The 23,977-nt window shown below is 37.3% G+C and overlaps 1 protein-coding gene and 1 long non-coding RNA gene across 2 annotated transcripts in view; both read left to right on the top strand.

Annotated features, from left to right (window-relative positions):
* The window catches only part of LOC311289381, a 174,932-nt gene that overhangs the window by 93,758 nt on the left and 57,197 nt on the right, over nucleotides 1–23,977 (top strand). The gene's annotated exons all lie outside the window — the stretch shown is intronic.
* The window catches only part of LOC311289048 (uncharacterized protein), a 32,720-nt gene continuing 8,834 nt past the window's right edge, over nucleotides 92–23,977 (top strand). The window contains exons 1-3 of the mRNA XM_084406800.1: nucleotides 92–152; nucleotides 12,102–12,249; nucleotides 21,761–22,558. Coding sequence (XP_084262926.1) covers nucleotides 12,165–12,249; nucleotides 21,761–22,558 — 883 coding nt within the window. The 5' untranslated portion in view covers nucleotides 92–152; nucleotides 12,102–12,164. The remainder of the gene's footprint in view (nucleotides 153–12,101; nucleotides 12,250–21,760; nucleotides 22,559–23,977) is intronic.

The following is a 23,977-nucleotide window of genomic DNA, read 5'->3' as shown; positions in this document are numbered from 1 at the left end:
CGAAAAATCTTCCTATTTGTCATCCTCCAGCACATTAGGTGGCGCTTTGCTCCCTTTTATCGGTTTACAACTCGCCAGTAAATGCACAGAAGAAGAACACGTCACAAGCTTGCGCCGCACTTTCGTGTCTGAGGTGATTCGACTGAAGAAAGGTTTGTGTTTTTAAGCATTTTAAGTGTTTAAGTTGATAAAAACCGTTGATTCAATTGTATAGGTTTTGCAAGCGCTGTAGAATGAATGGATTATTATTCAACGTCACATTGTAATGCTGTATCTAACATTTATCAGTCTTATTTTTGTGAGTAAAGTGCTTCCACACAAAAGTAATAGAAAAGATATGCGTCTCATTTTCTTGGTTAATAACTGTGGAGATGTCCTCAATGCAATATAGTTTAATTTACATTGAATGCGCATAAAAGTTTTTCGTCGTGGAAATGACTTTCTCTCTTCAAACATTTTAGCTTTTTATTATTTCGCACATCTGGGTCACAAACTGCTCGTTCACTTTAAAATCAAAATAGTGCTTTAATTATTGACCATCATTGAGGAAAACAGAAGAACATCAGCAAATACGAATTACACTGGCAATTATTGTATTGATTATAGATAATAATATTGAAGCTAATACCCTTTAGTTACTGAGCTTTGCCCCATTATTTAAACGCATCAACCACAGTTTACAAAGAAAAAAAACAAAAATAAACGGTAAAAACCAAAAAAGTGTCTTTATTTCTGCTTATATTTCATGATTTAAAGTAAGTGGAGCACACAAGCCTACTGTGTAGCCTATGTGCAATACTTCAGAGTCTGATCACCTTTTTATTAAAGAAAGCTAGAAATTAATTTTCGTATTCATACAAACATAACATTAAAAAGCATTAGAATTAGACAAGGTTAAACATCTCATAAAATATTAACTGAGTAAATACTGTGAAAATTATACATTAATAATGTGTGCAATATTTTTTCATGCACTTCTTTCACTTTATGATACAATCAAGTATTAGAACAAATTAAAGTTGTTCAAATAAGTGAATATTTCCAGCCCAAATTCCTCAAAAATCATTAGTTTGATCATCTTAAATGTGTCCCATCCTCTGGTTTTGTCTGGATATGATTGTTTTAGACAAGATTGGAGATAAATCATAATAAATATGAATGAACAATAAAAACAATAACTTGCAGATCTAGCGCGCATATCTTTATTTATCTCAGGACTGTGAAAACACCAGCAACGCTGGGACATTATCGCACGCATAATGTCGCACATTAAAGTGGGTAACAATGAAAGGTGAGGTAATATTGAACTGTTTGAAATATTGATGCTACTTTGTCAAGTTTAACGAAGTTAGTTTAATTTTCTTGTCAAAATTGGCGATCTTTCATCGACAATAATGCAGGCATAAATTCGATTACGTTTCTAATTGGAGTCTGATGTGATGACATGCAGACTGTGATAAAGGCTTATTTCAGGTACTGACAAGTTATAATGGGAGAAATGGAGCCATTCAAAATTTCCCCCAGAAGATTTTCCAAAAAAAAATCTTTTTTTAAATGTGGTCAATTCGATATCATTTCTTAAAAAACATGAATCAATCTCTTTTTTTTTTCTGTATTTTATTTACGCAAACATTAAACATAATATCTGATTGACGTTAAACTCATTTACTAGTCTTCTAAGAGGGTGGAGGGTGGAGTTGTGGGCAGGGTTATGGTGTGGTTAGATATTCTAGCTCCACCCATTAGGCCCAAAATTACATTCACTCCTTGCTGGAGCTCTAGTGAGGAGGAGCAAGAGGTAAGCTCTACCCACATGTGCTCTGCAGTGAGCAGCTTCTCCATTTTGCATTCGTTTTTCAAAGCGGTATTTCTAAAACATTGTTGGACAATGTTGATCTTTGAAATCAACACACCCCTCTCTTCATTGCTCCACCTCCAATAATCACTCCAATCCTAAGAGCCCTGCTCTGAGTCGGTCTGGAACCCTTTTCTCTGTTGTATTGTCTCATCTCTATTTCTGCAGTCTTTCTTCAAATCTCCCTCTTGCTTGTTCTCTCTGCTCCACTGTAGAGAAAGAACATGTGTATCATTATATTGGATTCATGCATTAGTGTTAAAGTGACAGCAGCCTAATATTCCTGCTGCAGTTTTTAATCTTAATCAAACTACAAAAGACAAAGAAATCTCTCCTTTCTCTTCAATTAATAAAATTGTTGTAACTTCAGTGAAGATTATTTGCAATGTTATTTTACATTTGATTACTTTATTCAATTTCTGAACCTGAGAACTACTGTTGAACTACCTGAAAAACCTTAAAACCACTGATTATTATATTTGTTCTGTTGTATTTATTTGTGTTATTGCTTAGTTAGCCTAAATTATTTGTTCTTTTTTATTAATGACTGTTAACTTATCTTTAATAATCGTAGGATTCTAATCAAATTTAGGCTATATTAGTAGTTTTAGCTGTGGTATCGAAATTGGAATTGAGAATTGTTCAATTTCACTGGTATCTAAAATTGTGGGTGTCGTAACCTTATTACATGGGTCAAAAACAACAATGACAAAAACAATAACTATTTTATTTATTTATTGCTTTTTTTTTTGTGGTGGGGCCAGAAAAAAATTAATAATTGAATCCACTGAGTCAAATCGAGAATTGAATCAAATTTAAATCTTGTGAATCTAATTGAATTGGGACACCTGTATCGATACCCAGCCCTAAATTTGTATAATTTGTGTTCTAGTGTTGTTTTTTATTTTTTGACTAAACAGGTCATTTAAGTCTATTAGAGGCAGGGTAGGCAATTTCAGAGATGCTAGCAATTAGGGCTGGGCGATATGACCAAAATCTCATACCAAGAAATAAGTCATCTCATATCCCGATTAACGATATCACGATATCATAGTACATTCTTTAAATTCAATCAATTAATAGTTTATATATATATTTACCACATGGAAAATACTTTCTTTTAGTATATATAAACTAAAAGAATAGTTGATATATATATATTGAGTATATATTAAGTATATAGGCCTACTCAAAAATGTACTCATTCATATGTGATTATTTTTCTCCCTTTATTTAGAACTTCTGGGCAAATGTTTGATTAAGAATGTAGAAATATAAAATATGAATGATATGTAAAACAGTTTTCAAAAACAAATGATTACAGGCCCAACATAAATTATTGATATATATAAAATACAAAATGTAAACATTGTACTTTCAAGTTTAAAATGTAGCCGCAATCAGGGGCCCGTTCTTCGTACGTTGCTTATTACATCTGAGATCAAATGACACATCCAAGATGATATCATCGTGCGAATCATGATCTGGCTAATTGTGTTCTTCTTTGTTGTTTATGATTAGTATCGCTGGATTGAGTTATCTGAGATAACTGCGCGTTCATGCGCTGGTTGAAAAGGGGATATGTATCGATAGTAGAAACATTGATCAGCAATGCTGCTATTGGCTGCTCAGCGTGGCCAAAGAGCGGGCTCAGTTTTTCTCCTCAGCAGAGCAAGAACTAATAGTCGAAGTTTAGTCGGAATTTTAATGTTTAATCAAAACGCCAGGGAACACCTCAAAGTCTGCAAAAGCCAGGAGAGAGGGCTGGGAAGAAGTAGCAGACAATGTAAATCCGTTAGAAGTGGCCATGTTAGATGTTTTTATCACTTATTAGCCTATATTTTTGTATTTTAATAATTGCATAATTACTTTGTTCATTGTAATGTCAGAGTCACCACACTAGAACATGGGAACAAATAAAAGTGAAGTACAAAAATATTCTACATAATGGTAATTTTTTGTTATATTATAGTCTCTTCTCTTCTATAAAAGGCACTGTTAAATAAATGGTTGTCTGTTTATAAAAGCAATTAAGAAAAAGGCTGAAAAAAGGAAAAGATCTTAGTAGCCTACACTGTAAAATAGTTTTTGCTGCATTAAATTAAGGCCGTATAGTCATTTCAGCTGTTAAATCTTGAGTGATGAATTGCTTTGACTTGTGAAAGTGAAAACTAATAAACTTATGTTAATGTAAAAATATTTTGCCATGAGTTATTGATCACATTTTTCCCGAGTGTAGTTCATTGTAATGACATTGTGTTTTCCTCTTTTGTGCACTTTTACATAATACACCAACACTTGTATCTGTTCCCAAGAAAGTGGTGGCTGAAATATGTGCAGTAAGTGGACATTTTCTAACTTTCCAAAGGAAAGAAAGAATAAGACTTTGTAATGTCCATTTGTTTCCATTGCACTGGACAGTGAATAAACCCTCTCAGATAACTGTCATATGGAGGAACTAGCCTACCTGCAAGTGCATAAATAACTTTACTTAATTTATACTTGTATGCTTTATGGCTGCAATATAAGTTGCAGGATTCCACATCTACAGAAAGCCCTACAGAAGAGTCTGCACAGACAGAGGAGACATAGGCCTACAGGTGGGCAGTGTATAGCCAGCTTTTCTAATGTGTCTAATATCACTTGACCACTGGCTTTTCTTTACAAAGAACAATTGAAATAAAACTCAAGGAACTAAGCATATTTGTCTTTTATTAAACATTTAATGAAAAGTGTTTTTTTTTTGGCAATGTTGTGTAATATGGCACATGCAACAATGTCACAGGCCCTGTCAGGTGTGCAACCCTCAGACTTTTCAGACACTGAAATCTTCCCTTTAGTTAGCCAAAGTTCATTTCATTGTGTGCCCTTGTCCTGGAGCTGCATTGTAACTGGTTTGGGTCAGGGAATGGGGTCATAAAACACCTGTCTGCAGGCAGGAACATGTCATAATCACCTATGAAAAAATGCAGTTCTGTTAGGATCAGCATAAGTGTATGTAATACAGTGAGCTTGATATTTAATTGTGGATCTTTCCTTACCACTTTCAAATAATGTGCATAAATGTGAATCTCTGAAAATTCTTAAGTCATGCACAGATCCTGGCCATTTTGCTTTCACATTAGTGATATGGAAGATTTTAGTCAACTGCCTTTTTTTTTTATTTGATATAATATTATTAATCTGGAATATTAAGAATCCCAATAGTAACTGGGCTGCACATTTACATTGTGAACCCCCTTTATGTTCACATAATCCCCTTCATTGAGGCCTTGATGGCAGTCTGTGGTCTAGCCTATAGTCTATGGAACCAATCACGTTAGTGAAGCCTGAGGCATGGTCATGATTGCATGATCTTCATAAAAAATTATGATAGCCTAAAAAAAAAAAAACTGCTTTAAAAAAAACTGCTTTACAACATTGGGTCTTAAGTGGCTTGGAAATGCCACAAAAAACCTAAAACTGTTTTTTAAACCTAAAAGCGCCAGGTAAACTCCGAATGACACGACAGACAGCACTTTCCATCAAGTTCTCTGCATCTCCAATAGTGTAAAGGAAAGAGCCACTCGCAAAAAAAATCTTAGGGCAATGCAAACAGTTTATGCTGTAGTTAAAGGCAGACTCCGACAAGTCGAAAATAAATGTGCGTTTACAACAAATTACTAATGTAAACGACAATCTCATGAGTCACGAGAAAAAATATATATCTCAGAAAGTGCACTATCGCGCTGCGCTGGACTTCCCGTATCAGCTCCGCTTATAAAGCCGCAGTCTAATCCTGTTAACATGAAATAAGCCTGCTCCCGAGCAGGTTTAAGATTGCGCACCTGTTGTTATGACAGCAAGTCCAGGATGAGCTTCGAAGAACCAAACAATCCAAGATCATGCCAAATCGCCAACAATCAAATCCAGCTAACTGAGTTAGCGACGTACGAAGAACGGGCCCCAGGGCTCCGAACCTGTTCAGTGACCGAAAACAAACTAAATATATTTTGACAGGAACATAACCAGAAACGGAAACAAAATCAAATGTAATCATTCTGAACACACACTTATTTGAAATGGCCATTAACCGGTTATTAACTTATTTTATCTTAAATATTATGCTATTGTTAAATATTTTAATTTGGCAGTCAACCAATTATGAATTCAAATAGTACATACTGTGCAAATGTGATATTGACGCATAGCCAATATCAATGTGAGTGAAATGCCCGCACACGTCACTAAATGTCAAACGATTAGGCCTACATTTCAGTGAAAACGAATAGCAGGTAATATACAACTTTTTGTTTGTTGAAACCAGTGAAAATTGCAGGATAGTGTAGAACATTGATTCACACAATGTCACATCACGCACTTACAGCACTTCTGTGAACGGAGGAAACATAATCGGGGACTGCAGATGGAAATTAGCATTTGCTAACTCTGGTACAAAACATCTTTTCGTAAGATTAATGTATTTTGTACATTGTCCCTGACAAATAAACTAATTAAATAAATAAAATCAAACTATTATAGGCTATATATTAAATATATCAAACTATTATATAGGCCTATATGCAAAATATAGGCTATTTCACTTAAATAACTACAGATTAACAAAACGAAAGGAAAAATTTAGCTGTTCACAGAAAGGAAACGGAGACTGCACAAAACGGCATCGTGCTTGTTTTCTGTTTTTTACAAAAGCTTTACAGTTTTTAATAATTTTTTGCTTCTATCTGTATGACCATAAATTACGGAGCAACAGGTTCCTCAGAAGGACAAAAATTCCTGTGATCGTGCCGATGCCTCACACGCGCACACGTTCTAGCATTGCTAACTTGACATTAGGGTTGGGCCGATAGACGATACCATTGTCCATCGCGACGGCTGACAGACATCATGATGTTGAGCCGGCATCCCCCCATGTTTCCATGGTGACTCGTCATGCTTGGCACGTGATTCACCACAGCCAAAATAGCGCGGTATGACAGATGTAGCGCTTTTATTTCTAAATATTAACAAACTTGCCTACCATGTCATCATCTTTCTTCTATTACGATTCTCAAATACGTGTAAGTGAGTTTGTTTTGTCATTTAAAACCTTTATAAATGATCTTGATCTGTAAGGATAGATGGGCGCCGTCACAGTTTGAATCTGACAGCTATGTCACGTCACTGTACATTCGCTCCTTAGTGGTCAGCTGCTGCAGAACGTGCCAAAATCGAAATTGCTGATAAGATGTAGAGGAAAATATCTAGTGGAAAATGAGAATGTTATGTTGCGACGAGTTGCGAAGAGTTTCAACCAGAATAACAAATGTTTATTGAAAAAATTGCTTATCCTAACTTTAAAGGTACAATATGCAATAATTTTTTGTTGCTAGAGGGCGCTACATTCCAAACAACAACAACGGCGTAGCTTGATGACGATGTGAAGGAGCGTGGAATGATGCGAACTGTCGTTTTAAACTCCACCGTGGATGTAAATCAGTCAGACGGGAATCGAAAAATCATGTTCATGGATGAGGTTACGTTTTATTTTTATAATGACATGCTTTTTGTGGCGAGGGGGGCGTGGTTCAGCGCGGTCTGTAATGGAAGAGAGAAGAGACGAGCGTCCCGCAAGTAGGTAAAGTGCAACTGACGAACACCTGTGTCTTATTGCTGTGATCGGCGTGGAGAGACCGCTTACAGTATAAGCCGCGCGCTGGAACGAGAGAGAGACTGGAGAGAAAATTGGACGCAGAGAAAGAAAACCGGTGGATCCGAGCTCTCATTTTTGAACTGTTTTGTGCCGTCGCGGTTGCCACGGTGAATGCGCGTTGTGCGCGACTTTTGTTTGTTTTGCTTTATTTTAATAAAGTAGGCCTACGAGTCCCAGTCACGCCGACCCCTGTCTTCTTCCTTCCTGACTCTTGAACCTCATCACACTTTTATTTCATTAAAATGAATTAACCGCAAGAAAAGTAAGGTTTAATACTAAATTGGTTATCATAGATGTTACTGTATGTCGAATTCATTGTTGTGATAACGCGGCGCAGTTTTACGTGTTCTAAACAATTGTTGTAAAAGTACATTCGAACATACCCACATCATTTGCCAAAATACTGATTAATCTTTATGTATAACACATGCTATATTTATTTACATGGCCATAAACACCAGACGTGATAAACAATCAGTGGCGGCTGGTGAAAAATATCTTAGGTGGGGCTGTCATAATCAGCCGTTTTTAATAGTCTGGTCACCGAGGGAGTATTAGGCCTACTTTCTGCCCTTGGTATGTGTATTGTGCTTTGATGTTTATTTTGTTCTATTCCTTAACCCGTCCCAGTGGTTCTCAAACTTTTTAGGGTTGTACCCCAAGAGGCTTTAATATCCTTCTGCTTCGATTTTTTTCAAGTGCATTTTTACCTTTACAAATACCTTTATAAAATAAATAATGCTTTGAATAAAAAAAAAAAGTTAAATAGATAAATATGCAATGATGGTAAAAACGAAGTGATGCTTTTAAATATTAAATTAAAACCGCCAGTAGGTGATGAGTCATCGAGTCATTCATTCAGTAACGAAGCAAGTGGCTGTATTTATGAATTAATTAATCATTGAATCATTGACTCTAAAGATTCGTTATATATTTCGTTTGTTGAACTGTTGTATAAAATCAATGTCACATTTGCAATCGTGTGGATCTTCATATAATGTGATCAACATTAAACACAGGAACTCACACAGGGTATGTCTTTGTATCGAAGAGAGTTTGAATTATATCGATCTCCATGCACAGCCTGTGTCTATATTTGTTCTTCATGCTAGTAAGTGCTAACTTAAAAATCCCTACTTTTACAAAGGTAACGTACATTGTCGAGAACGGCAGAAAAGCGCGATTTGCTGAGGCAGCAATCTGTACGAGACCTGTCATATAGCTGACACACTGCTTAAATGCAGAAAGTTTTGACCGCAAAAGATGAGATAAATTGATCGTATGTCATGTATTTACAGCATTTAACCTGAGAGAAATGCATGCTCAGTTTAAATCGTATTTTAAGATGAGGTAGTATTAAAGGAACGGCAAAATTCAGCATTTTGTTCCCGCACTCCCTTCTGTCACCTCACGGCTTGAGAACCACCACAAACCCAGTTTGAGAACCACTGCCTTTACATATCTTTGTAAAACGAAAAATAATAATAATATTACAAATAAGTATTAGTATTAACCACCCAAACACACTTTAAAACAAACTGCATGATACCAGTGCTCTGTGAAAAAGTCAGTAATTATTTAATGCCATATTACAAGACTGAAGCATACACAAAAACAAACAAATTGCACAAACTTTCCATTTGCATTTGAAATTTAACTCAAAAAGTTTAGTTACTTTCTCAGAAAGGTCCCTCACTTCGGTAACTGTCCATGTTGGATCTGTCCCTGTTGTTTTAAAAAGTAATCACGGAAAGCAAAACAAGGCATTAGCATGACCCCATCCAGCTAGCCAGGCCGATAGCTGTCTGATGGAGATAGGCGCGCATGAGTGCGTGCGCGGGCGGGCACGCGCAGCTTGGGGCGCTAACAGAAGCGCCCATACATACAACCGGCACATCCGGGAACTTAACTGTAAATTTCGTAACCGCCCCTTTTTAGGGGAAAACAAACCAGACTTCCCATAGACTTCAATACAAAATAGCGGCACAAAACAACGTCCGTACACAGCCGGCAGACGTGTATAACTTCAGAAATCACTTAGATGAAATATGTCGAGTAATTATATGTCCACCCTGCCTTCCATAGAGTGTGAACGATACATTTATAAACTTAATTTGGGCAACTTAAAAACATGTCCCTACCAGCGTCAAATTGGTCTTTAACAACCCCACCCAGTGGCCATAAGTGTCTTACCCGGACATTTACTCGTACCTCATCGAGTCACCAGGTAGCCAGTGAATGATTTTACTTCGGTTTTAAGAAGTTAACATCTTTAAATATATAATATTATGTCTTTATATTTAGAGTAGCTACTGAGTGCACTTTTCTGTCCAGCCATACAACTAGCCTGATTTAGCTTTCGATAGCATCATCCGTAATTCATGATATTTCCATAACAGCAAAATATTGATGATAATGGCAGGCAGAGATGGGCATAAATACATGGAAATGTATTTAAAATAAAATAAAAATACAAAATACTGTGTGGAAAATTTTAATTAAATACAAATACATAATAGGGGTAGCCTATTGTGTGAAAAAAAAATGTTTAAATACAAATTACATGTTTGTAAGGGTTAGTACATGTCCTCAATCCGATACTGTGTATGGCGCTCGCCGGTTTGTTTTCCCCTAAAAGTGGGCGTGAACCTTTTCAGAGACGTTCTATGACGCTACGCCGGTTGTATGTATAGCTGACTAGATTTGAGCTTGCTGATTGGCTACAGTTTATGTCAAACATGTAGGCCTATATCTTAAAGGAGAAGTTCACTTTTAAAAAAACTTTTGCTGATTATTTACTCACCCCCATGTCATCCAAGATGTCCATGTCTTTCTTTCTTCAGTCGAAAAGAAATTAAGGTTTTTGATGAAAACATTCCAGGATTTTTTCACATATTATGGATTCCATTGGGACCCAAACGGTTCAAGGTCCAAATGACAGTTTCATTGCAGCTTCAAAGGGCTTTAAACGATACCAGACGATGAATAAGGGTCTTATCTAGCGAAACGATCGGTCATTTAAAAAATAAAAATAAAAGTTTACATTTTATAAGCACAAATGTTCGCCTTGCTCTGTTCTGTGATGCGCGTTCGTGACGTCAAGTAATACGCAATTACGTTGAAAAGGTCACGCTTGAAAAATTGAAGAAAATGTTATTTTTGGCTTTTTAATATTAAAACACTCAGGATGCGCACACGAAATGGGCATTTTAAACGATAAACTGACACAAATACATTTGAAAATGTTTATATGGTCCTCCTTCCGCACATTTGTAAACACATCAAACTTGACCTTTTCAACGTAATTGCGTATTACGTGACGTCACGAACGCGCATCACAGAACAGAGCAAGGCGAACATTTGTGCTTATAAAACTTAAACTTTTTTATTTATTTTTTAAATGACCGATCGTTTCGCTAGATAAGACCCTTATTCATCGTCTGGTATCGTTTAAAGCCCTTTGAAGCGGCAATGAAACTGTCATTTGGACCTTGAACCGTTTGGGTCCCAATGGAATCCATAATATGTGGAAAAATCCTGGAATGTTTTCATCAAAAACCTTAATTTCTTTTCGACTGAAGAAAGAAATACATGGACATCTTGGATGACATGGGGGTGAGTAAATTATCAGCAAAAGTTTTTTCAAAAGTGAACTTCTCCTTTAAATCAGCAATTGGCTAAGCTGCTCCACAGACCCGCCTCTCTGGGGCGATTTCTCCAGCGCCCCAGAGCTGATGAGACGTGCACGCAGGTGGAGGAGACGTGTTGAAAAAGCAGACATTTTTAATTTCTATCATATTTTTCACATATACTGGGTGTATTTAATATCTTAAACACACAAATACTGACAATTTGTATGTATGATTTATGTATTTACTTATTTATTTAATGAGTGTGGCTCATAAACTGTGGTCTGGCTCATGGGGGGGCGGCGCCCTAGCACCCTCTATTGGCCAGCCGCCCCTGTAAACAATGTCAATAAATTAAACACAAACCTAAAGCAATAATACTTTTCCTTACATAAACATAACTATTACCGAATGCTACATTTGGAAAATATCAAATTAAGCATGCTTTGTCGACAGAACCAGCTGCAATCGGTAAAGAATATTTGTGTTCCATAACGACTGCACGAAACAAGCTAGCGTTTGTTGCTTGATAGACGCTACAACTTCCGCATTTGTCCAGGACTCCACGCAGTACGAGCGGAAACCGAGGGTAACGCGGATATGACGCAATTGACTGGCGACTCCCTGCTCCCCCCTGCTCTAACGCCCCGTTTCCTTGGTTAAAATAGCAATTTTCTCACGATTTAAAAATAGTTGGAAACATTTGGGACATTGTAAGTAATCAACTTAACAAAATATATAACACTGGCCTTGAGATTATGGGATATTTTAATGCAAAATTCTTACATATTGTACCTTTAACTCTCACTCTGACACTCCCTTACCAGTGCATTGAACTAGAGCTGATTGAGACGCGTACCCAGAGATTTAGTTTGGATTTATTTTCCTTTGTTAATTATCCTCATTATTCTATTATCTTTAACAGGACAGAGTGTCCAAACACACAGAAAAACTCCCGGTGAAGCAACTGAGATCCACGTGACACAAGATGGCGTTGATTAAAGAGGAGAGTGAAGAAATGAAGATTGAAGAAGTATTCAGTTTGAAACAAGAAGATACTGAGGAACAAATAGGTTGGTTTCATACTCAAAACTGAACTCAGTCATTTAAAATGTTGATGTCTACAGAAATGAATGATATTTTTCAAAGAATGTCCTATTTAAAGCAGTTTTATTTGACGTGTAGTGAGTCGCTCTTGGGCAGTAGGGGTGGGAATCTCTTGGCACTTCAGGATTCGATTACGATTCAGAAGGGTGCGATGATAAAATTATTATTGATACATATTTTTTTTCTATACAGGATTTCTTCTTTTCTGACTGTGACGTTAGGGTGAATCTTTCTTTAATAACCTCACGATTTGATTCAGTGAGTCATGATCTGATTCCAAAACGATTCTTGATCTACATATTTTTTATTATTAATTGGGTTACAGACTTTAGATCTTAAATTTATTTGTACTTTTTTTATAACAATTATTTTTACATAATTTTAGTTACAATTGAATTATAAATTAGAAAAACTAATTGTAAATAGGCCTACTTTTTAAAATATTTTAAAAGTTTTAATCAAATTGTGTAATATTTTTCAGCTAAGAGTATAGCTTCAAAACATGCAAGCAAAAATGACATACAAGCAAGTAAATAATAAAGAGGAACAAAGAAACATTACAAGCAATAAACGAAGAGTTCTTTCAATATCTAAGGCAACCCTCTACAATGCAAGTAAATCACTCACAATGCGACTAAATCTTCACTCTGGGTGACTGTCTATCATTACCCATTGTCTAATAAATTCGTAGATTTTACTCGCCAGTGTGTGTGTTACATGCCAAGTATAAGTTCACTCACTGAACTCTGACTGAGCGCTTCAGGGTTTCACTCTCCGTCATGCGATCTGTACTATTTAAATTCATCTCAATGGATGCACAGGGTATTTGACCTACCGTAAAGTCTAGTGTGAAGGCGCACGACTCGCTGTCGCTTTGCTGAGAGCGCTGTTTCTCACACACATGCAAAGAGAGAGAGCAAGAGTCATGCATATCACGCAGAATCAGCACGCTACATGTTAATGATATTCTTTGTTGGATTGTCCTGTCAAAATAAGTTCATTTGAGATCATTCCGCTTTTAAGTACAAGCAGAAGATATGCAGGTTTCTCCGGGAGTGGGGGGGAACTAATGCGCAAACGGCAATCTCATTGGCTGGAGCTCATCCCAGTTTTGATTTCAGCGAATCAGTTTGAGCGAATGCTGACAACGTGATTAATATTCATGAACCCAGCAGCTCATCAATCTTTAGTGTGCTGTATATTGTTATTGGTAGTAAAATTAGTCGTAGTATCTTTTAATAATGATTACTATTAGATTCATAATAGAATGACCAATAATATCTTAAGCACCAGTTTAGTTTAAGTTCAGTTTAAATGGCATGCTTATCAAGTTTTTGTTCTAATTATTAAAGTTTTATCTATAGGTCAACCGATATGGGTTTTTTTCTGGCCGATGCCGATATTTAGAAATCGAGGCAGCCGATGGCCAATATATGATGCTGATTTGTTTGGCCGATTTTCCTTTTTTCCCCCTTCATCTCATAAAATCTAACAGTTAATAAGAAATGATACAGAAAATTGCTTAAATTAAACATTTATTGAACAACACAAGCCTCTCCAATTAGTGCACTTGTATGAAAGTTTTTTTATTTTTTATGTATAGACGGTTTCAACAGCGCAACGTATCTTTACGTTTTCTTTCATTTTAATTGTGCAACAGTATCTGAATGAGGTATGATACCAGTTTAAATCAGTAGTGAAATCTAAATGAAGAGCTAAAGTTATACTGCCAGAGGAATAATCGGAATACACTATGAATTTTATTTTTAATGTTCCATGTTTTTATTGTTTCAGAATGTTTATTATAGTCTTCCATTTCTGTCTACAATTGGGTAGAGTGGGGGAAAACGTAGGCGTAAGCAGGGCTCAACATTAACGCTGGTCTGGGCCAAGTAAAAGTGAATTTTACTTGCCGACAGGACAATTAGCCTGATTAAAACGTCAATAACATAAAATAACTTGGGAATCACCAAAACGCGAGAATTATTCTGCATTCATTTAGTATAAGTTTAGATTAGTGAATAATAATATAATGTACTGACAGTATCGTTGTGCTGTTGAGGCTAAATAGGATAGGATGGCTTCAGGGTGAGTAGATCATGGGCTAATTAAAATTTTTGGGTGAACTATCCCTCTAAAGCTACAAAAGTTCTTTAGTCAATAGCAGAGAGTAATTTTCTCTGTCACCTTTGTTCTTTGATTAAAATGAATGACAGACAGTTTAATCCTTTAATAAGGATTAATTTATTTTAATTTATAATTTATGCAGTGCAGACTGTTTGATAACTATTCAATTTCTGTATATTTATAAAGGGCACAGGTAAATAAGACTTTTAATATGGGTTTATGTGAGGATTGCTTGAGGTTTACTGAACTATTTTTTTGAAGCCTAATAAATGTAAAAAAATAAAAAAGTGATAGCTTTCAATACACTGTAAATATTGAATGGCTATAATTAACATTTAAATTGGGGGGTGAAAATCTATTTCATTGAGACATTAGTATTAATATCAGTAGTATTGGCGTTCATTCATAAAATAAATGAATTAAAGGTGACATATTATGCCCATTTTCACAAGATGTAATATAAATCGTTGGTGTCCCTAGAATGTGTCTGTCAAATTTCAGCTCAAAATACCACCCAGATCATTTATTATAGTTTGTCAAAGTTGCCACTTTTTGGGTGTGAGCAAAAACGTGCTGTTTTTGTGTGTCCCTTTAAATGCAAATGAGCTGCTTTTCCCCGTCCCTGTTCTGAAGATGGTCGATCCTTTACACGAGCTTCGGATACTCCAGCAATAACAAATGCAAATTTCACTCATCTAAAATCTCATAAATAACCAGTAGCGGAGTGCAGCCTTACAGAGAGACTCAGGAAGGGGTTGCACATTTTAGACTGCAACTGGACGGTTCTAAATGGTTAGTGGATACATTTATGTAGTTGTTGTGGAGTTACATTGATTCATGTCATCAACTTGCATGTACCATCATGTTTAACTTTTACACAAGTTGACACTGTCACAGTTGTCTTCTAAAGATCTCAGGGAACTTTTTTTATGAATCCAAATAGTGTTCTGTGCTCGTCTGTGGAGCCAACGACAGAACTGTATTAGTATCAGTGATACTGGCCTTCATTCATAAAAAGATGCCATTAAACAAAAGTATTTAAAATACTGTCTTTGTTTTCTCTACATTAATTTGGAGATTAAAAGTGAAATTATTACATCATAAAATATATAAACTTAATATAAACCTATAAAAACGTAGGTGGTTTAAATTGCGATTAATCAGAAACATTTTTGATTAATCGAGTACATTTTTTTATCGATTGACAGCACTAATATATATACAAAATTATAAATGCAACACTTTTGTTTTTGCCCCCATTTTTCATGAGCTGAACTCAAACATCTAAGACTTTTTCTATGTACACAAAAGGCCTATTTGTCTCAAATATTGTTCACAAATCTGTCTGAAACTGTAAGGCGGTGTACATGGTACAATTTTTGCTGTTTTACGAGCTCGCAGATGATTGCGTGGAAATCAGTGATGCTTGCATGGTCGCGGCTTGCAACGTGTGAGAGGAATTACGAGCCGAGCATGTTACGAGCACCTCTCGACCTCCCAATAATTTTTAAACATGTTAAAAAAATTCGGGGAGTCGGCCCGATTTTCACCAGCGTATATGCTGTCCCCTATTGCCAAATCATACACAACCACGTCACGGGCTAGATCGATGAGGCTATACCTCAGTGGCAGCAACCACACAGCGTGCGCATACACTGTCACGCACGCACACACACACACGCGCACGCACACACACACACACACACTCACTCACTCACTCACTCACTCTTCTCTCTCTCTCATACAAGTTTTTTTTTGTTGAAAGGAATGGCTACTGTTCTCTGCTTTTCAACTCAAATCATTTGCACACACATTTCTGTCATTTTTCTATCTGAAGCTATAGTTGCCTGCAACATTGAAAGCTCCGGTACTGTTTAGCGCGAAAGCTCACGTGATTGCCACCGGCTCGGGATCAAATTTGTGCAGGACAGTCATGCCGTGTACCAGCTGCTTTGACACGATTACCAGGTTAACTGACTCGTAACGTGTGCAATATCTCACGACCTCCCGAGTGTCCGAACTCGCACCGTGTACGCCCGCCTTTAGTGAGCACTTCACCTTTGCCGAGATAATCCATCCACCTCACAGGTGTGGCATATCAAGATGCTGATTAGACAGCATGATTATTGCACAGGTGTGCCTTAGGCTGGCCACAATAAAAGGCCACTCTAAAATGTGGTTTTATCACACAGCACAATGCCACAGATGTCGCAAGTTTTGAGGGAGCGTGCAATTGGCATGCTGACTGCAGGAATGTCCACCAGAGCTGCTGGCCGTGAATTGAATGTTCATTTCTCTACCATAAGCAGTCTCCGAAGGTGTTTCAGAGAATTTTGCAGTACATCCAACCGGCCTCACAACCGCAGACCACGTGTAACCACACCGGCCCAGGACCTCCACATCCAGCATCTTCACCTCCAAGATCATCTGAGACCAGCCACCCAGGGAGCTGTTGCAACAATCGGTTTTCATAACCAAAGAATTTCTGCACAAACTGTCAGAAACAGTCTCAGACAGATTTATAAACAATATTTGAGAGAAATAGGCCTTTTGTGTACATAGAAAAAGTCTTAGATCTTTGAGTTCAGTTCATGAAAAATGGGGGAAAAAACAAGTGTTGCGTTTATCATTTTGTTCTGTATGTGTGTGTGTGTGCATATATATATATTGTTGTTCATATATATGCGATTAATCGCATCCAAAATAAAAGTTTGTTTACATAATAAATGTGTGTACTGTGTATCATTATTTTGTATATATAAATACACACATGCATGTATTTAAGAAATATTTGCATGTATATACTGTATATATTTATATGTAATTTATATTATTTATAAATATAAATATTTTATATATAAATAACACATTTTTCTTAAATATATACATGCAAGTGTGTGTATTTATATATACAAAATAATCATACACAGTACACACATATATTATGTAAACACATAGATGTGTTAAAATATTTGGATGCGATTAATCTTTTCACAGCCCTTATTTATATTATATTATATATATACATTTTTTATTAATTTCTTTTATTTATTTATTAGTTACTAGCCAATGGCGATTCTATTGCCAAGGTGTTTGTAGGGGGTTGTAAGGCTCTGTTTCCACCTGGTATTAAGATGCATTTTGGTCGATCAGATCACAAGTGGACAGCGATAAATACAGGTGTAAACAGGGTCTAAAATGTTTTGAGGTTGTCCACTTTTGACCACTTCCAGAGGTAGTTGAAAACAAATTAGACCGGATTGCTTTCATTGTGTAGACGCTCGTATCATAAGCGTACAAACAGCCACAAAATAACACCACCTCTCCGCCTACTGACCTAATACGTAAACATTGTGGGAAACGGGCTAACCAGACAAGATGACCGACAAAAAAACGTTGACGTCTGAGGACCCAACAAACAAACCAAGCACAATGTTCTTGTACAATTCCTGATTTTTAACACGCAGTCACAGTGTTTGCCGTGGTCTTGTGGCTATCAGAGCAGGATCTAAAGCTGATGCTCTCTGTATGTTTTACCGTCGTCTCTTGGCATGTTTATATGTAAATTGCGCAAACTTATTTTGTCCATTAGATCGAAAGATCTGGAAAAAACCCGTACATAGACCCTCCCCTAGAAGAAATTCCGACAGAAGTGGTTGAAGGTGGACAAAAGAGATGAATTAAGACACCAGGTGTAAAACAAGTATGTGTCTTCCTCGTCTACTTGTGATCCAATCGACCCTAACACATCTTAACCCCTTTGTTCAAAGATCGCAGATGGCCCCAGATTATTGTTGTTCAACATTCACTGTACTTTAAAACATCACACTCTTTCTTGTTCGTATCATGAGAAAGATTAAAGACTCCAGCTTCGATATTTGATCACTGTTTATGATAAAACAATTTCTTAATTTATGTCAGGAGTGCAAAATAATCAACCTGTAATGTTTGATATTTTGAATAGAATATCACCGGCATATGAATTCACTCACTTGTGCTGCGGTTTGAGTTTACATAGATGCACTATATCAATGGTTCTCAAACTTTTTCGGTGTGTGGCCCCCTTTTGTGTAGGGTGCATCACTTTGGTGATGCACCCTACCGCAGTGTTAAAAGGCTGCAGTGTTAAAAGGCCAACCATCAACAGTGTTGCTGAAATTAAGCTTTTAATTTGATTCAAACTTTAAAAGTGCATTAAAATAACTAAAAAACAATGGGCAAAGTCATTAACATGGAAAGCAATAGAAATTACATGAAATTTTGGAAGTAAGCCAAGTTTAATTATATTTCCCCACAAAGACAAATGTTTCATCATATATCACGCTCTGCGCTTTTATATGACTGTGGGACACGAGTAAAACAGAACCACCCTCTTGTCTAATATCTCTGTGTTTTCTTCCAATGTTCCAAAGCAATGAACACTGATTGTAAAAGGTCAGAATAGTGAATTTTAGCTTCCACACAAGCAAGATATGAATAGCTAGCTGATGCTGCACTGCTGAAAAAAACAAAACTGATATACAAATAAATGACCTGCCTTATACCCCGTCCAACAAGCACAAACTGTAAAAATTGAATTGGACGTGAGATAAAGATTGAAACTAACGAGATGGCGTTTTTCTCCTTTGCCATAGTAAAGGATGTGAATACAGGGATTAAAAGTGAACAAAAGAAAGTATCCCTCCGAAAGTAAACGTGAGTGACGATTTGGGAAAAAGACACAAGAGATTACATGTCCAGAGGAACAGGCTAATTCATTGAATAGGTTATTGTTTAATTTGTGGAAAATCGCAAAACAGAATAAACCGATATATGGCTTAATTATATTTTATGGGTTCTGGCGTAACTCTCTCATTTGGCACGTAACCAAATGCCTCTCAAAACTTCACAAAACCCGACGGCGCTGCTTGGATGTTTTAAATAATTCGACCACCCTATTTTGAAAAATAAACGTTGAAAGTGGCCTCTTTTGTTTGTGAGAGTCTAATGTATACGATCGTATACAGTTTTACAACATAAACGGTCCTCAGATTGCATAATGTCTTGAAGACTGATGATGGAGAGCAGATCGTTCAGGCGAAATCTGACGTAACAATGGAAAATATCAATATTTTATGAATTTAACGCTTTTGTGGACAAAGTGCTGTTGGATGTTTTTCAATGGACGCTTGTCATGGACATTTTTCCCAAGTGTGACTGATTGGATTCATCCTGCTATTTCATAACAAAGGTATGAAGTGCCATTTTGATTTTGCATGTTGTCATTTGCACTCCTGACACAAATTACAATATTACTGTTGCTGGGGCATCTATATCGTAAAACAGACAACATAAATTGACTAAACCCTTAGAACTTTCAAATTATGTATTTGATATCTGAATTTATCATTATTAAAAGTTTTAGACAGTATTCTATATAGTAAATGTAAACAAAGTGATGTCAAGAGCGAGGTCGGGACAATGAGCGTCAAGAGGTTCAATTTGATTTTAGTGGTCGAACCTGACAACTAAGTTGGGAGCCCTGATTTCCACTCTGCCACATCAACTACACCACTTGTGGATGGAGTTGCCATTCCATGGGCCGCAGCCACTGCCTCGATGGGATATTTTCCCCAAGATGTCCCTGAATGCTGTCAAAAAGAGAAATATTGGATATATCCAGAGTAGGATCTGCTGCACCTGTCTGAAACGAGGATGCAATCACCTTGGTTATATATGGTAGCCTCTCAACTGGTCGAGAAAGTGATGCAGTGCCAGATATACTGTCCTCAATCTAAGGGCAGTTTATGTGCCATTAGATATGAGGACCCCTCCAAAAAACCCTGAACTGGGCAGCCATCAACTGCCGCACCCCAGCCCTTGAGAGAGGCATTTGTCAATAGAGATTTTTAAAGACAACAAGCCCCTAGAGCTGAACCTGAATGGAATGGAGACCTCTGCGCATACCCATTATAACTCGGGACAAGGCTTGACCTAAAGGAGGAACTCAATATTATTAAACTTCACCCAGGAAAGCAAATCTGAGAAACTTCCTGTGCTCTGGCTGAATCTCAATGTGAAACCAGGCGTCCTTTAGATCTATTGTCACAAACCAATCCTCAGATTGAATTTGTGAGCTTGAGCATTAGCATCTTGATTCTGTATGTCCTCAGAGTATAAGGCACGTATAATATTGGACACATCCCCCTGTCCTTTATGAGTACTTTGAATTTAGCAGAGGGATAATTTTTTAGATAGGATCGATCTGCTCATGGCCCTGAAACAATGCATTGGCAGGGAACCCCTGAACAAGCTGGCCGGATCAATCGCTGAGTACTTCAACTTCACAAAACATCACTGGTAGCGGAATAACCAGGAGCACCCTTTGAGGCTGTTGCAGAGCATCTGGCTCCGTTTTGGTGTAGCCAGACCCCCACAAAAAGGTTTGCCACCAGGAGCCCAGTCCAAAGGGAGTAAGGGTTTTTCTTTACCGTCAGAGAAGAGATTACTGTCCTTAGATCGAACTTCACCTTGGATGGCTGAGCTTGAATTCGCTGCCCAGCCCCTCAATCTCTTTGAGGAGGATCTCAGTCAGCCACGCTCGCTTTTTGTTCCTCCTGCAGCTGGATGAGCTGGCTGCCGGCTCTAACCGGGATTAATTTCTTAGTTCACTTGGCCTCTTGGTATCTGTCGACAACTGCATTTACTGCGTTGCCAAACAGACGAGAAAGAAAAATTGGAGCGTCACAGAGAACTGCCTTGTCTTTCTCTTTGATACCAGGTAAATTGAGCCACAGGTGGTGCTCTGTGGCAACCATCGCATCCATAGAATGGCCAATGGCCCGGGCTGTCAGCTTTGTGGCCCGGCAGAGATCTAAAACCACCTCCTGGTTTAATCCCTTGCCACAATTTAGTTTTCCAGATCTTTTAGCAAGTCAGCCTGGTTTGCCTGCAAGACTCATTGTGTGCAGGGATGTGCATATGACTTTCCCACAAAATGTTATGTTACTCGACAAGGCTTAGTGGGCAAGGCGGTTTTGTGGCCTAATATTGAGCCCTGTGGCATTCCATACTTTCCATGTTTGATGAAATGGCTTCTGTAATTACCACATGGACCCGCCTTTAAACCACCCGTCCCTCACGGACTGCGTGACATTGCAATTAGGTCTTTTTTTCTGCGACTAACCAAATAATAACTTTATGGTCGACTAAGCCTCTTCTAGTCTTCTAACGTTTAGTCGACAATTAGGGGCAGCCCTAGTATATAGCATACATGTTGGTTTTGATGCTTTATATGTTTTTAACTATTTGGATATCTTGCTTTGTGCCATTAAATTGTTGTTAACTTGTATTTGTCTTTTTACACCTTAGAGCTGATGGCGCTGAATAAAATGGAAGAGAAAGATCATTATGAGAAACTTGATTTCATGACTGAAAAAAAGTCTACACCGATTGAAAAGACATCACGAAAAAGCTACACAGCTAAAAAGAGAGGAATTAAAAAGTTGTTCACCTGCCAACAGTGTGGAAAGAGTTTTGATCAGTGTGGAAACCTTAAAGTCCATATGAGAATTCACAAAGGAGAGAAACCTTACTCCTGCAAACAATGTGGGAACAGTTTTAATGAAACAGGAAACCTTAATGTTCACATGAGAATTCACACTGGAGAGAAGCCTTACACCTGTCAACAATGTGGAAAGAGTTTCACTCAAAAAGGAAACTTTACAAAGCACATGAGAATTCACACTGGAGACAATCTTTTCAACTGCCAACAGTGTGGAAAGAGTTTTAGTGAAAAGGGAAACCTTAAAAAGCACATGATAATTCACACTGGAGAGAGCTCATTCACATGCCAACAGTGTGGGAAGAGTTTCACTCAAAATGGAAACCTTAAAAAGCACATGAGAATTCACACCGGAGAGAAGCCTTATACCTGCAGACTCTGCGGGAAGAGCTTCACATGGGAACTAGGCCTTAGGTATCACATGCACATTCACACTGGAAAAAAGCCATTCACATGTGGTCAGTGTGGAAAGAGTTTCACACGTAAAGGGACCCTTGAGACCCACATTAGAATTCACACTGGAGAGAAGCCATTCAAATGTGGTCAGTGTGGAAAAAGTTTCAGATGTAAAGAAAATCTTAATCAGCACATGAGGATTCACTCAAGATAGAACTGTTTTATATGTCATCAGTGCGGAAGTAGTTTCAGAGACATAAATCGCCTTAAGAATCATGTAATTACTCACACTGGCTTCTCGCCTTTCATGTGGAAAGATTTTTACAAATAAAGGAAAGCTTAAAACTCGCATGAAACTTCACTTTGAAAAGAGGCCTTTCACATGTCTTCAGCGTGAGAAAAGTTTCACCTCTGAAAGAGACATGAAACGTCATTTGCAAATTCCTTCTGGAGGAAAGAAATGTAATTGTGGTAAGCATAATATTTTTTTTTTTTTACATTGCACTTACAGATAGCATCCGGAAAGTATTCACAGCATTTCCCCTTTTCCACATTTTATTTTATTTTATTTCATTTTATATTACAGCCTTATTCCAAAATGCATTAAATTATTTTCCTTAAAATTCTACAAACAATAATGCATAATTACAACGTTAAAGAAGTTTGTTTTAAATCTTTGCAAATTTATTAAAACTAAAAAATTACATAAATTATATTGTATTCTGAGTACACAAGTATTCACAGGCTTTGCTCAACACTTTGTTGAAGCATCTTTGGCACCAAATTACCTGTCGCATGAGCGGTGCCTGGTTTCCTCCAGACATGACGTTTGACATTCAGGCCAAAGAGTTAAATCTTTGTTTCATCAGACCAGATAATTTAGTTTCTCATGGTCTGAGAGTCCTTCAGGTGCCTTTTGGCAAACTCTAGACAAGCTGTCATGTGCTTTTTACTGAGTGGCCAAACAGGTGGAGTGCTGCAGAGATGGTTCTTCTCTCTACACAGAGAAACGATGGAGCTCTGTCAGAGTGACCATCGGGTTCCTGGTCACCTCTCTGACTAAGGCCCTTTTCCCTGGAGTGCTCAGTTTGGCTGGGTGGCCAGCTCTAGGAAAAGTCCTGGTGGTTCCAAACTTCTTCCATTTACGGATGATGGAGGCCACTGTGCTCATTGGGACCTTCAATGCTAATTCCAAATCTCTTTAGAGTATAAAACAAGAAATCCCACTGGGGAAAGTTCCTGCGGTTGAAACGTGGCTTAACTCTGGGATCTTTTTATGGGAAGTAGAGTAAAGGATATTCAAGAGACTGGGACCTTCAATGCTGCAGAAATTTTTCTGTGCCCTTCTCCAGATCTGTGCCTCTATATAATCCTGTCTCTGAGGTCTACAGACAATTCCTTGGACTTCATGGCTTGGTTTGTGATCTGACATGCACTGATACCTTCAAATCAAAATATTAATTAAACTTCTGTTTTGCAGTGAAATGCTGGTACATTAATGAAAAATTTGAAATAAAAAGACAAACTGAATGAATCAATGCAATGTTAAATTTTTTTCATCTATAGTAAATGCATGCACAGGTAAACATAAATGGGTAATTCTGTGTCAACTCAACCAGAAATTGATA

This window comes from Rutilus rutilus (assembly GCF_951802725.1).
Source record: "Rutilus rutilus genome assembly, chromosome: 4".
Lineage (NCBI taxonomy): Eukaryota > Metazoa > Chordata > Actinopteri > Cypriniformes > Leuciscidae > Rutilus > Rutilus rutilus.
This window is presented reverse-complemented; position numbering and strand designations above follow the sequence as displayed.